The following is a 13,784-nucleotide window of genomic DNA, read 5'->3' on the forward strand; positions in this document are numbered from 1 at the left end:
GCTGTTCTCCTGCTGGTGCTGAGAATGAAAACCTCTGCAGAAGGGAAGTGAAAAAGAGGAATAACTCCATCTTGGCTGGTTGTTCCCCAGGACAAACTCACTTACCTGAGAATATAAAACAACACATGATTTTATCCAACTAATTAACAATTTAAAAAATAATTTTTTAATTTATTTATTTATTTTTACTGCAGCTCAGAAACAAACCAAATGAACCGACTATTTTTAAAATATTGATCATTTTACTGCAAATAGTGACTTGGCTAAATTATTTAAACCAGTGGTTCCCAACCTGGGGTCCCCGAGGCTTTGAACATTCAGAGCCATTGTGATTTTTAAACACACATTGTCCCTATTTTAAGAAAACAATATAAGGCTATTTGTTATTAATTTAACTTTGGCTTTATCAAAGGACAGGACTCAGCCAGAATACATTATTTACAGTGAGAATGTCACTTTTGAAAGCATAAAGCCAAGCATGGTTTCAGCACGGGGTGGGGCAGGGGGTCCATGACTTTTTAATGGGAGGAAAATAGAGTAGGAACCACTGATTTAAACTATAAGTATATATTTGCTATTTTGTCTCTTGCTATTGTTTAACTGAACATTAAAAGATTTTACAACCAACCTGCAGAAAAAGGAAGGAATGCCTCCCTCCTCCTAAATTTACCATCTTGATCCAGAAAGTGTTGAAGGTTAAAGGTGTTTGGAGTTTCCCACATTGTCTCATCATGTAGCACAGAGTCCAGAGTTGGAAGGATCATGGTCCCCTTAAAACATACCACTCATTAAAATGTGTATTTAATATAAATAAATAAATAAATAAATAAATAAATAAGATTTTAAAAGATTTTAAAAAATTAAAAACAATTTATACTATTTATACTATTTATACATATAACCATTTAACCAGCTTACAGTTTTTTACAAATGCTAAAACACATTTATTGAAACTTTCATCCTTTTTCTCAAAACCTTAAACACAAACCACCCTAGAGTAGTGTACCGCTTTTATTATAGTTTACAGTATTGTAAAAGGAACAACTGTAACTACTACAGTAACAGCAGTTCTATGAACATGGGATCGAAGCATCAGTGTTACACTTACCTGCTCACACTATGTCAAATGTTTCTTTGACTCTTGCAGAGTTGTGCTCAAAGGCAACTCTGCACATTTGCTTCATGTTCAGTCTGTTGTGCTGGAGGACTTGGTCACTAGTTGTTTGTTTATTCCATCAGCACGGACATTGTCTCCAATCTCTCTCAGCTGGATTTCATAGAGTTTTTTTAGAATTATTTTGAACATTTCATGCAGTCAGTTTTTGCAACACAAATATATCACAGTGTGGAAAGTGTTTAGTGACTGAGAATGTGTTTAAGATTTTGCAAACGAGTGGATGAGTTTTGCTAATTGTGCCTTCTGAATCCATGTTGAAGGTTTGGCCAGAAGTGTTTGAAAAATGAGTTTAGAGCTCTGAGAATTTGGTTCAGAGAACAGAATTTAGTGTTTTAGCAAATGAAAAACTGAAAAAAACTAAAAAAAAAAAAAAAAGTCATTGTGTGTAAGTCACCTCTAGGTTAGCAAAAGAAAAGTTAGTAAAAGAAAAAAATTGGCAGAAAGAGACTATTTGTGCTGTATTCACCACTGGGTTGGCTGTATTTTACTGGAACTTGCCAGCATAATAGAATAATCAGTGTTCAACAATCCAAGTAATAAACTTAATCTAAATAATATGTTTTATTACATGCAACATTGACCAGAGACAACAACTTATACGACTGTAATAAACACCTGTTATGTCAACTTAAATTGAAATCTGTGTCAAAGGTAGAACTTTCCTTCTGAAGTCTTGATATCAGCCAACAAATGCTCAAAAACAAACAACCTTACAGCTGGTTTATTCACAACTTTAAAGGGGTTAAAGTTTTTTATTTTAGGAACTAACATGAGCTTCAGCATCTCAGACCAAAACAAACTGAAACCATAGACGTGGTTTTCCAAGACAGCTCATCTTTTTATGCAAGAAAAACACACCAGTTTGTGTAAATCTTTAACCAAAGAAGATGCATTATTCACGTAAGCACATGCATATTTGTAAAAAATATTGTGCATTTCCACACGCATGCTGTGAGATTATGTAAACTAAGCTAAACTAAGTAAAAAAGAAGAGGCACAAAAAGAGGCAGGTCTGCGACCTGGTAAGGACATCAATACATTGCTATAGTTTCACATATTAAGTAGCTGTTTGCTGATTTATTAAGGTTTCAGATGTTGTGTGTTGGAACTTCAAATATAGTCCATATTGCTGTCTTAAACTCTCCTACAGGCATCAGATGTATTTTCCATCTCAGATGATTTGTTGCTATATTAATTTACACACACACACATATATATATAATATATATATATAATATATATATACATAAAACCATGCATGCTCATGATGAGAGATTGACTTGAAAATAACATTCAGTGCAATCTGTTGGTTTTTTTTTTTGTTTTTTTTGGGGGGGCTATCACAATAAAGCTAAATTCAATTGAATTAAATGGAATTATCAACAAGGAGCTGAACCTTTGGGATTGTGTACTTATCCAAGATGGTGTCCTTGTTTGTCATGTGGAACAAGTTGAGTGGGGTGATGTTGGCCATTCTCTGTATCTCATGAACGACAGCATCAGTGTAGGGCATGTTTTCTCTGTCAGACATAGAGACCTGTCTGGATGAACCAATCACAGCGTCTATTTCAGCCTGGACTCTCTCTGCACACAGTGACAACAGGACAAAATGTGAGTCTGTACGATAAATAGATCATTTAGTGATAACTTAGAGACCTCTGATGTTATATAGGCTACTGTCAAGAAACACAGACATTACAGATGCTGGTCTTACACCTACCCTGTATATCTGGGTAGTACATCATGTATAGCAGCCCCCAAAACAAAGTAATTGTTGTAGTTTCAGTTCCAGCAATGAAGAGGTCCAGAGTACAAAAACACAAACTGATGAGATCAAAACCAGAAATTTTGTCCTCGTTCTGTTGGAGACATAAGAAACAGAAGGAAAAGTAAATTTAAATATTTCATCCATTTATCCAGTGATCTTTAAAATTGTGTTCATACTGGTTGGGGTTGAGCCTAATAAAGCTGTAATTGGCCAAGAACATGGCTAACACAGGAACAGACAGCCCACCACACTTATACCTACAAGACATTAAAGAGTAACTTCGTATAGCGTTGGGGTGCATGGAAAAACCCAGATAGGAACCAGGAGAACACATGAAATTCACACATCAAGATATAGAAAGGTTTAATGCTGTGATACAACTGTGTTAGTCAATGTAGGACTACTTTATATTTCTTTAGAAAAAGCACAAACACATTAGAAACACAATACAACACTTACCTTTTCCATTTCTATAAGGTAAGAGTCAATAAAGTCTCTTGGTGACGATGAGGTATCAAGGTTCTCTCTGTGTTCCTTCGTGATTTTTATAAAGATTATAAAAATTATACACTTATATAATGTGAATATCCTCTAATGAGGTCCAGGCAGGCATTGTGTTGTACATCTACAGAGCAGGAAGAGTTGTCAGATCATCTGGCATTCTTCAAATGATTGAAATATTTCTGTCTGATTATACCTACTTTCAGAAAACTTTAATTTTATTCAAAAAGGTGTCTACAACCTCAACTCCAAAAAGAAAAACAAAGTGGGAAGTTGGTTTTTGTTCTTGGTTTGTGGTGTTCACTGTCATGTTCTGTGTTTTTTGGTTCTGCTTAGTTCATTGGGTCTGAAGGTTCCTCCTTGCCAGTTCATTGCCTTCTGTTTGGTTGCTTTCTGTAAGTACTGTTAGTGTAGTCCTTGCCATCTTTGTCTCTGTTAGATCATAGTCCATGCCATGTCAACACTTTTTCCTCCAAAGTTTCGTTATGTAAGTTTTTTTTTTTGTTGTTAAAACCTTTTTTACTTGCACCAGTCTGCCTCCTGCCTCGTCTGCCTGTGTTTGTGTCCTCACTCCACAGCTTCTTGACAGAATGAACTGGCCACACACGGACCCAGCGGGCCGTCCCTACATACCCTCGGCGGCACTGGTGAAATGGCTACAGGGAAGTGACCCATGGAATGATGATTTCTGTAAAGAGAACTGGTCACACACGGACTGGGCGGAACTGGTTCACTGGCTAGATTGGCGGACCTCTTTCACAGAGGATTCTCCTAGAGGTCACCATTCTGGGGGTTCAGACTGGTGATCTGGACTCCTACTAGCAGACCCACACCTCATGGGTCTGCACGGGCTGTTGGCAGGGGCCAGAAGGAGTAAGGTTCCAGCCGACCTTGCTTTGCACTGTCACCACCAGCTTCAAGGCCCACGACTCCGGTGTCGCCGCCAGTTCCACGGTCCATGTCTCCAGTGTTGCCCCCAGCACTGCAGCGTCCCATGCCAGCACCCAGGTCCTGCTCAGCGCTGTAACATCTGAGGCCGGCGCCCAGGTCCCCACTGTCTCTCAAAGGGATCCCAGGATGGGACGCTCCTCATCCAGCTCATGCCCATGATTCCAAGGGGGTCCCGGGATGCTATGCTCCTCATCCAGCTTGAGTCCATGTTCCAGAGGGAGTCCTGGGTCGGGACGCTCCTCCTCCGCTTCTGGTTTTTGTCTTCGAGGAGGTCGGACCTTCTCCAGCTCCTGCCTCCGAGGCCCTGGGCCTGGCTGTTAGTTAGTATAGTCCATGCCATGTCAGCATTTTTGCCTCCGGAGTTTTGTTATGCAAGGTAGTTTTTTTGTTTGTTTGTTTTGGTTTTTTTTTTTATTAAAACCTTTTTACCTGCACAGGTCTGCCTCCTGTCTCGTCTGCCTGCACTTGGGTCCTCACGCCCATGGTTTTGACAGTTTTGCTTTGTTTCCTGTTCATTAGTTTACCTGGTTTGATTTGTTGGTTCACTTCACCTTTTCTTCATTAGTCCTTCTGTACCCCTTTGCTTCCTTCTCACCTTGCCAGTTCATTGTAGTCTTCATGTCACATTTAGTTCCTTCGAGTCTAAATGCCATGTTTCATCTGTGTAGTTTTTTTTTTTCATTAAAACCTTGTTCCTGCACCCGTCTGCCTCCCACCTTGTAAGCTTGCATTTGAGTCCACAGCTTCCACCCTGAAAAAACGCTCCCACACGCTTTAAATAGGATTAACCTTTGTGGGTAACACTAATTTACTATCCTTTCGAGTCAACGGAGGACAAAAAGAAGTCCCCTTCCAAGAACAGCTATTAAAAAATGATCAAATAATATTTTTTAACACTTTTTTTTTGTTCAGATGTTTTAATCATCTTCATCTTCAGGGTCAGATTCATGATGTACTATCCTTTCGGGTCGTCGGAAGACAAAAAAGTCCCCTTCCAAATCAGTTTCCAAATATTAAATAATTAAAATTATTTTTAACCCTTTAAATGCCAATTTTCCAACACAAAGTCACTTTTTATTTGCAAATTTCTCCAATAGAACAATTATTTTACACATTGCAACATTTTTAATCCACAATCAATACTCAAGATTAAAAGAGCAATAGAAACACTAAAAAATACAAAGATAGTTTGCTCCTTCCAACAAGACTTGCAGTACAAAATTTGTTGCTTTTTGCAGGTGAATTTTTTACACCTGATGCAGCACTTGGCAACTTTTCTTCATTTCCTTGCACACAAGCAGCACTTTCCCCTCTTTTATGTGGAGTTACTGGCTGTGGCATCAATGTCAGGAACATCTGTAGTGGTGGCTGTCGAGGAAAAAAAAAAGTAGTGGTAAAAAATATTATTTTATTATTTTTTTTAATAGCAGTTTTTGGGAGGGGACTTTTTTGTCCTCTGACGACCTGAAAGGATAGTAAATCATGAATGTGACCCTGCCAAAAAAATAAAATAAAAAAAAATATATATCTGCTATATGTGAGTGTTACTTGAACATGTCCTTTCTAATACTTGAAGATCTAACCTTTGCACAGGAAATTTTTTTGGGAGTGGTGCAAATGAGTCAAATGGTATTGAAGCGATAAGTAGGAGCAATGTGAAGAGCTGGTGTAAACCAGTTCATCTCAGTCAAAAGTCAAATGGCCCTTTCCTCTAATAGAGAGAACATAAACCAAAGTCCATGTTGTCCACCCACCTGCAATTTGGTTAATCATTTTTTTCCTGGAGGATAATGTGCAAACTAACTCTGTAGCCACTCTGAAATATTGCCTTTACTTTTAGGAGTTTTAAAAGATTTATATCCAAATCTTATTATTTTTTGTGTGAATGTGCAAAGAGAAATTGACTAGTATCTTCCATTGAAGATTTGTAATGAAATTTGGAAAAGAGTAAAACTTGATCAGATTGTAAAGACACTCCTAAAGCATCAGACATTGTAATTACAGCAATACAACAACAACAAAGGTTATTGTCATTTTTTTATGATGATGTGTTAACTTTTACCTCTGTAAACTGATGATGAAGTCTTGAAGGATCAATGTGATAAAGGTTCCCAAATGAAAGAAAGAGCCAAGGGTCATTGAGGAAAGTTTGTTGGCACTCTGTGCTTCAAAATATCATTCAACAGCAGAAATATGACATGGTTTCCCCACATTATTTTGAATCTAGTGCTACATCTAGGTCAGATTTTAAGGCTCTGTCTTTGCCACAGGTTAAAAATATTAGCAAATAAATTCTGAGGACAACACATTTTATTATCATATCGCTGGATCAAAACCTGAAAACATACAGAGCGATTATTAGTTATTTTTACGTCCAATTAAATTTCTTTACAGTCTCCTTTGCATTTGATCTTTATGGAATCTCTAAAGCCTGTAAAATTGCTGGAGGTAAAGTTGCTGCACAAGCCACATAAAATACATCATTACACACAGCATACTGGAAACAGACTGCCTCAAAGACCTTTTATTAGGTCAGTTTGACAGTGATTCTGCAAAACGACATTTCTGTATTTGTAGTTTGTTTGGAAATTTACATGCAGACAAAGTTTTGGTTAATTTATTGTTTATTAAAAATATGCAGATCACAGATAAATAATTAATGCTGATCTATGGCAGATAGCGTCAGTTTTATTTACATTAAAATTCAAGGAGGAATTACAGAATGATTCTTTGTTTTCCTTGCATAAAAATCCAGTTTAGGAAACAAGAATCTAAAACAGACATGACTCAAGACTATCTTTGCTCCATTGGGATGCTTTGCCAGGCATTTACTACAACTTTATTCACTGTTCTTTTCCTTCAGAACCTTTCTAACTTTGTACTAAGCAAGTGAAACCCAGCTGGATTAGATTGAGCTCAGGTAACTTGGTTATTCCATTAAATTCTACTTTCTTTACCTTCCAAAACTGCTGGGCTGACTTTGTAGTATTTCTATGATTACTCTCAAGCTACAGGTTTCATTTACTTGCTTTCATCTTCTATCACAGGATCAGTGAACATGGATTTTCATTTTAGAGACTGAAGCTTTCACTTTAACAGCAGGACTCATATTCAGTCAATTAACTTACACTTAAATTGAAGTAAGAACATTGTTAACATCACTATTTCTTAAGCAGGTATTTTTGGTTTTATTCATAGCAAAATAAATCTAGTGGTCCTCTTAAGATTCTTAATTTGGGATGGCTGGACGTTTAACGTGGTTTTGCACAGACGAGGTAAGGTTTGGGACTGCGAGTGCCTCCCAACATGAACTCCAAACTGGGCTGCTGCCCTGCAGGTGCAGAGAAAGAAAATCTCTGCAGGAGGGAGGTGAAAAAGAGGAATAACTCCATCCTGGCCAGCTGTTCTCCAAGGCAGACACGCTGACCTGACAACACAAGAGTTTTCTTCATTATATTCACAATATATTCATGGAAGAATGTTTATAGAAAAACTATTTGTTTGCTGACAAAAAAAGTATCACAGACAATGAATCTGATTACCTCCTCCGGCTGTTACGGTCAAAGGTTCAGTTTGCCAGCCAGAACATACACGTATGCCAGAAATAACATAACTACAAATAAAATCCCAACAGTGGCAGGTAATTGTATGATAAGAGCACAATTAGTTATACTTGGCCTTGCAAATATTTTTGCTAAAATTCATGAGAAATCTGACTGAATTTTCCAGCACAGTTTCCAGCAAAATGTCTTTTTACTTTTTCTTAAATTCTACAAACCAGAGATATTTGTATGTTCCATATGTACAGTGTTACAGTTTTTACAACAGTAATAAAGCGTTAAAATGGGCGTTTAAAACACAGGAACACCCATTGAACAAAATGATGACTTTCTTACTTCCAGTGGGAAACCTGTTAACATCAGAGCTCAGAGATACAACTTCATATTCCTCTCATTCCGCACATGCATGTCACTAATAACACATAAAGTGACATAAAGTGATTAGCATTAAAATGTAGCCTACAGGCTGTGTTTAGGATAATAATGATGGTAATAAGAAAAAGAGAAATCTCTTTTGGTTAGCTGTTTGACATTTGTCTTGATGGAGGACTAACCTGTTAACACACAGGTTAACATGGGCCTTAACACAAACCCGTTACTGCTCCCTTATGTGCGTAAATAGGGACGTCCGTTTTAAACGTAATGCTTCACCGTCCGAAACTGTCCATTCATCTGCATATCCGTCTTCTGCATCTAACATAAATGGGCCTTTGGTCCTATATCAAGACCATGCTGTGCTGGTTTTTATCCGTTTAAGCTAGAACCGATATAAACGTCAGACTGCAGAAGTCATTCGTTGTGAGATTGAATGCCAAATAAATATTTTTCTACTGTTGTGAAAAGCCAGATGTTACTTTGTTAGTATGTATTTTGAGCATTATTTTGAAATAATCCCAGATTACTCCATGAGTTTTTGTACTATGAAAGGAGGCCCATAAAAATGTGCAACAGAAAATGCACAATAATCACTGTTTCTAAGTCATTTTGAAGCTAACTTAGCACTGCATCTGCATGTTCATCTTTTTATTTGATCTTCTTAAAGCTCTTTTCTCAAAAGAAAAAAACTGACCATAGGAGGATTATAGTTTGTAACTAACCTGCAGAGAAAGGAATGAAAGCCTCCCTCTTCCTAAATTTACCGTCCTGGTCCAGAAAATGTTGAGGGTTGAAGGTATATGGAGTCTCCCACATCTGTTTATCATGTAGGACCGAGTGAAGTGTTGGTATAATCATAGTGCCCTAAAGAAAACACACAATTACAAGAGTAAAATAAATGTTTTTTTTTCTTAGTTGAAAAAAAATAATTACAAAATTGAAGTTTAGCTTTTCATCATGACTTGTATCACCTGAAATTCCTTCAAAGATTGTACAATTAGAATACAAAAATGTATAATACATTTAACGCCACTGGTTAAGCAGCCACCTCATATACAGAGGCTACAGTTCCTCAATGCTGCTGGCCTGGGTTCATCACTATGAAATACTACCACAAGTTCTTCTGTTGGTTTTCTTCAGACTGATTTCACTAAAAATTTCATCATTACAATCGTTCACTCCTCCCTGAGCCGCCACCTTACTGTGGTGGAGGAGTTTGTGTGTCCTGATGATTCTTGTGGCTATGTTGGGGGCTTTATGCCCCTGGTAGGTTCACCCATGGCAAACAGGTGTCTAAGGTAGGGACCAGACGAAGTGCGGCTCAAAAACACCCCTGTGATGACGACAAATCATGGAGTCCGGTTTCCCTTGTTCGGACGTGGGTCACCGGGGCCCCCCTCTGGAGCCAGGCCTAGACGAGGGGCGCAGAGGCGAGTGCTTGGAGGCCGGGCCTCTGCCCATATGGTTTGGTCGGGCTCAGCCCAAAAGGGTGACATGGGCCCCCCTCCCGTGGGCTCACCACCTGCAGGAGGGGCCATAGGGGTCGGGTGCAGTGTGAGCTGGGCGGCTGCCGGAGATGGGGACCCTGGCGGTCTGATCCTTGTCTGCAGAAGCTAGCTCTAGGGACATGGAATGTCACCTCTCTGGCGGGGAAGGAGCCTGAGCTGGTGCGCGAGGTTGAGTGGTTCCGGCTAGATATAGTTGGACTCAGCTCGATGCACGGCTTGGGCTCTGGAACCACTGTCCTTGAGAGGGGCTGGACCCTCTTCCATTCTGGAGTTGCTCCAGGTGAGAGGCACCGAGCAGGTGTGGGCATGCTCATTGCCCCCCAATTTGGCGCCTGTGCGTTGGGGTTTACCCCGGTGGACGAAAGGGTAGCCTCCCTCCACCTTCAGGTGGGGGGACGGATCCTGACTGTTGTTTGTGCTTATGCACCAAAAAGTAGGGTGCCACCCTTTTTGCAGTCCTTGGAGGGGGAGCTGGAAAGCACTCCTTCCGGGGACTCCCTCATTCTGCTGGGGGACTTCAATGCCCACATAGGCAATGACAGCGAGACCTGGAGGGGCGTGATTGGGAGGAATGGCCCCCCTGATCTGAATCCGAGTGGTGTTTTGTTGTTGGACTTCTGTGCTCGTCATGGATTGTCTATAACGAACACCTTGTTCGGGTATAAGAGTGTCCACATGTGAACTTGGCACCAGGACAGTCTAGGCTGCAGTTCAATGATCAACTTTGTAGTCGTATCATCGGACTTATGGCCGCATGTCTTGGACACTTGGGTGAAGAGAGGGGTGGAGCTGTCAACTGATCACCACCTGGTGGTGAGTTGGCTCAGATGGTGGGTTAGGATGCCAGTCAGGCCTGGCAGACCCAAGCGTGTTGTGAGGATCTGCTGGGAACGTCTGGCAGAGTCCCCTGTCAGAAACAGTTTCAACTCCCATCTCCGGCAGAGCTTCAACCATGTCCTGGGTGGGCTGTGTTCTGTGCCTCTATTGTTGAGGCGGCCAGCCGCAGCTGTGGCCACAAGGTCGTCAGTGACTGTCGTGGCAATAACCCTCAAACTCGTTGGTGGACACCAGCAGTGAGGGATGCCGTCAAACTGAAGAAGAAGCCCTATTGGGCGTTTTTTGCCTGTGGGACTCCAAAGGCAGCTGATGGGTATCGGCAGTCTAAGCGGAATGCAGCTTCGACGGTGGCTAAGTCAAAAACTCGGGCATGGGAGGAGTTTGGAGAGGCCATGGAGAATGACTTCCAGACAGCTTCGAGGAGATTCTGGTCCACCATCCGACAGCTCAGGAGGGGAAAGCAGTGCTCCATCAACACTGTGTACAGTGGGGATGGGGGGCTGCTGACCTTGACTTGGGACGTTGTGAGGCGGTGGAGGGAATACTTTGAAGACCTTCTCAATCCCACCAACACGTCTTCTGATGAGGAAGCAGAGTCTGGGGACCCTGTTGTTGGCTCTTCTATTTCTGTGGATGAGGTCACTGAGGTGGTTAAAAAGCTCCTTGGTGGCAGGGCCCGGGGATGGATAAGGTCCACCCAGAGTTCCTTAAGGCTCTGGATGCTATAGGGCTGTCTTGGCTGACACGCCTCTGCAGCACCATGTGGACATCGGGGACAGTTCTCCAGGACTGGCAGACTGGTGGTCCTCGTCTTCAAAAAGGGGGATCGGAGGGTGTGCTCCAACTACAGGGAGATCACACTCCTCAGCCTCTCTGGTAAGGTCTATTCAGGGGTGCTGGAGAGGAGGGTCCGTCTGATAGTCAAACCTTGGATTGAAGAGGAGCAGTGTGGTTTTCGTCCCAGTCGTGAAACAGTGGACCAGCTCTACACTCTCTTCAGGGTCTTGGAGGGGGCATGGGATTTCGCTGAACCAGTCTATATGTGCTTTGTGGACTTGGAGAAAGCGTTCGACCGTGCCCCCCGGGGACTCCTGTGGGGGGTACTCCAGGAGTATGGAGTGCCGGACTCCCTTGTACGAGCTGTCTGGTCCCTGTACGACCAGTGTCAGATCTTGGTCCGCATTGCCGGCAGTAAATCAGAGTCGTTTCCAGTGAGGGTTGGACTCCGCCAAGGCTGCCCTTTGTCACCAATTCTGTTCATAGCTTTTAAGGACAGAATTTCTAGGTGCAGCTGAGGTGTTGAGGGGATCCTGTTTGGTGGCCTCAGGATTGGGTCTCTGCTCTTTGCAGATGATGTGGTTCTGTTGGCTTTATCGGGCCGTGATCCTCAGCTCTCACTGGAGCGATTCGCAGCTGAGGATGAGAAATAGCAACTCCAAATTCGAGACCATGGTCCTCAGCCGGAAAAGGGTGGAGTGACTTCTCCGGGTCGGCAATGAGGTCATGCCTCAAGTGGAGGAGTTCATGTATCTCGGGGTCTTGTTCACGAGGGAGGGAAGGATGGAGAGGGACATCGACAGGCTGATCGATGCGGTGTCTGCAGTGATGTGGACTCTGCATCGGTCTGTCATGGTGAAGAGGGAGCTGAGCCAAAGGGCAAGGCTCTCAATTTACTGCTCGACCTACCTTCCTACCCTCACCTATGGTCACGAGCTGTGGGTAGAGACCGAAACAACAAGATCACGAATACAAGCGGCCAAAATTAGTTTTCTCCGCAGGGTGGCCGGGCTCTCCCTTAGAGATAGGGTGAGAAGCTTGGTGATCCGGGAGGGGCTCAGAGTAGAGTCGCTGCTCCTCCGCATCGAGAGGAGCCAGATGAGGTGGTTCGCGCATCTGGTCAGGATGCCTCCTGGGCACCTCCCTTCGTGAGGTGTACCGGGCACGTCCCACCGGAAAGAGGCCCCGGGGAAGACCCAGGACACGTTGCACAGACTATATCTTGCGGCTGGCCTGGGAACGCCCCCCCAGATGAGCTGGTGAATGTGGCCGGGGAGAGGGCAGTCTGGGTTTCCCCACTTAGGCAGCTGCCCCCGTGACCTGACTCCGGCTAAGCGGCAGAAGATGGATGGATGGATGACAATCGTCTTAGCCCAAATTTCATCCTTGAAGATGGTTCTCTGCTATCCTTCCACGTTTAATAATACATTTTAAAGTTTTGATACTTTCAGAAATCTCCTAATTTATTTTGTCTACTTGATGCAGATCCATTGTGAATGAATAACATCATTTCCATGATCACAGTTTAAAGAATGAAAAGTTACCTTGAGAAGGTTTAAATAAGTTATTTCTAGTTGATACATATGAATCTGCAGCATTTTTCTACTAGGAGGTTCTTACTTATTTACTTATTTAAATCCAGGCATTTATTTTTACTTTGATGTAATTAGTAACACATCATGCTGAGTTCCTAGTCAGAATGAAGCCATCATTACACATTTATATCAGCTGAAACATGAGTCAGTATGAATAACACGGTAAGTATGATCAAGAGACGGTCATTAACTTAGTATTACCAGCTATATATTTCTTAATTGGAACGCGATCCCTGAGAATTATTTACCTTTGGAATAGTGTACTTGTCCAGTGTGGTGTCCTTGTTTGTCATGTGGACTACACTTAGAGGGAGGATGTCACCCATTCTCTGTATCTCATGAATGACGGCATCAGTGTAGGGCATATTTTCTTTGTCAGACACAGACACCTGTCTGGATGAACCAATCACAGCATCTATCTCAGCCTGGACTCTCTCTGCACACAGTGACAACAGGACAAAATATGATGTATAGATGACAAAAAGGACTGACATGTGAGAGGCCACTGGCAATATAAAGTCAAGGGAAGATGCTCATAAGAGAATCAGGTGGGCAGATATTACTCATACACACACCTTGTATATCAGGGTTGTTGATCATGTATAGAAGCCCCCAGTGTAAAGTAGTTGTGGTGGTTTCAGTTCCAGCAAAGAACAGATCCAGGGTGGAAAAACACAAACTGTTGAGGGTAAAACTTGAGTCCTGGTCCTCCGTCTATCAGCAAACAAGAGACAG

The 13,784-nt window shown here is 42.0% G+C and overlaps 2 protein-coding genes across 2 annotated transcripts in view; both read right to left on the reverse strand.

Moving 5' to 3' along the window:
* Positions 1-77: 77 nt before the first annotated feature.
* On the reverse strand, positions 78-3,410 carry LOC121653303 (cytochrome P450 2D20-like). The gene is made up of 5 exons (XM_042006684.1): positions 3,405-3,410; positions 2,898-3,036; positions 2,574-2,761; positions 629-770; positions 78-105 (listed from the first exon to the last, which is right to left on the reverse strand). The coding sequence occupies exons 2-5, from the start codon at positions 2,920-2,922 to the stop codon at positions 98-100; spliced, it is 363 nt and encodes a 120-aa protein (XP_041862618.1). The 5' UTR covers positions 2,923-3,036; positions 3,405-3,410; the 3' UTR covers positions 78-97.
* Positions 3,411-7,538: 4,128 nt separating this feature from the next.
* LOC121653080 (cytochrome P450 2J4-like) overlaps positions 7,539-13,784 on the reverse strand; it is a 35,432-nt gene continuing 29,186 nt past the window's right edge. The window contains exons 13-16 of the mRNA XM_042006292.1: positions 13,625-13,763; positions 13,298-13,485; positions 9,055-9,196; positions 7,539-7,824 (exon numbers count right to left, since the gene is read on the reverse strand). Coding sequence (XP_041862226.1) covers positions 7,649-7,824; positions 9,055-9,196; positions 13,298-13,485; positions 13,625-13,763 — 645 coding nt within the window. The 3' untranslated portion in view covers positions 7,539-7,648. The remainder of the gene's footprint in view (positions 7,825-9,054; positions 9,197-13,297; positions 13,486-13,624; positions 13,764-13,784) is intronic.

This window comes from Melanotaenia boesemani, chromosome 14, assembly GCF_017639745.1.
Source record: "Melanotaenia boesemani isolate fMelBoe1 chromosome 14, fMelBoe1.pri, whole genome shotgun sequence".
Classification (NCBI taxonomy): Eukaryota; Metazoa; Chordata; class Actinopteri; order Atheriniformes; family Melanotaeniidae; genus Melanotaenia; species Melanotaenia boesemani.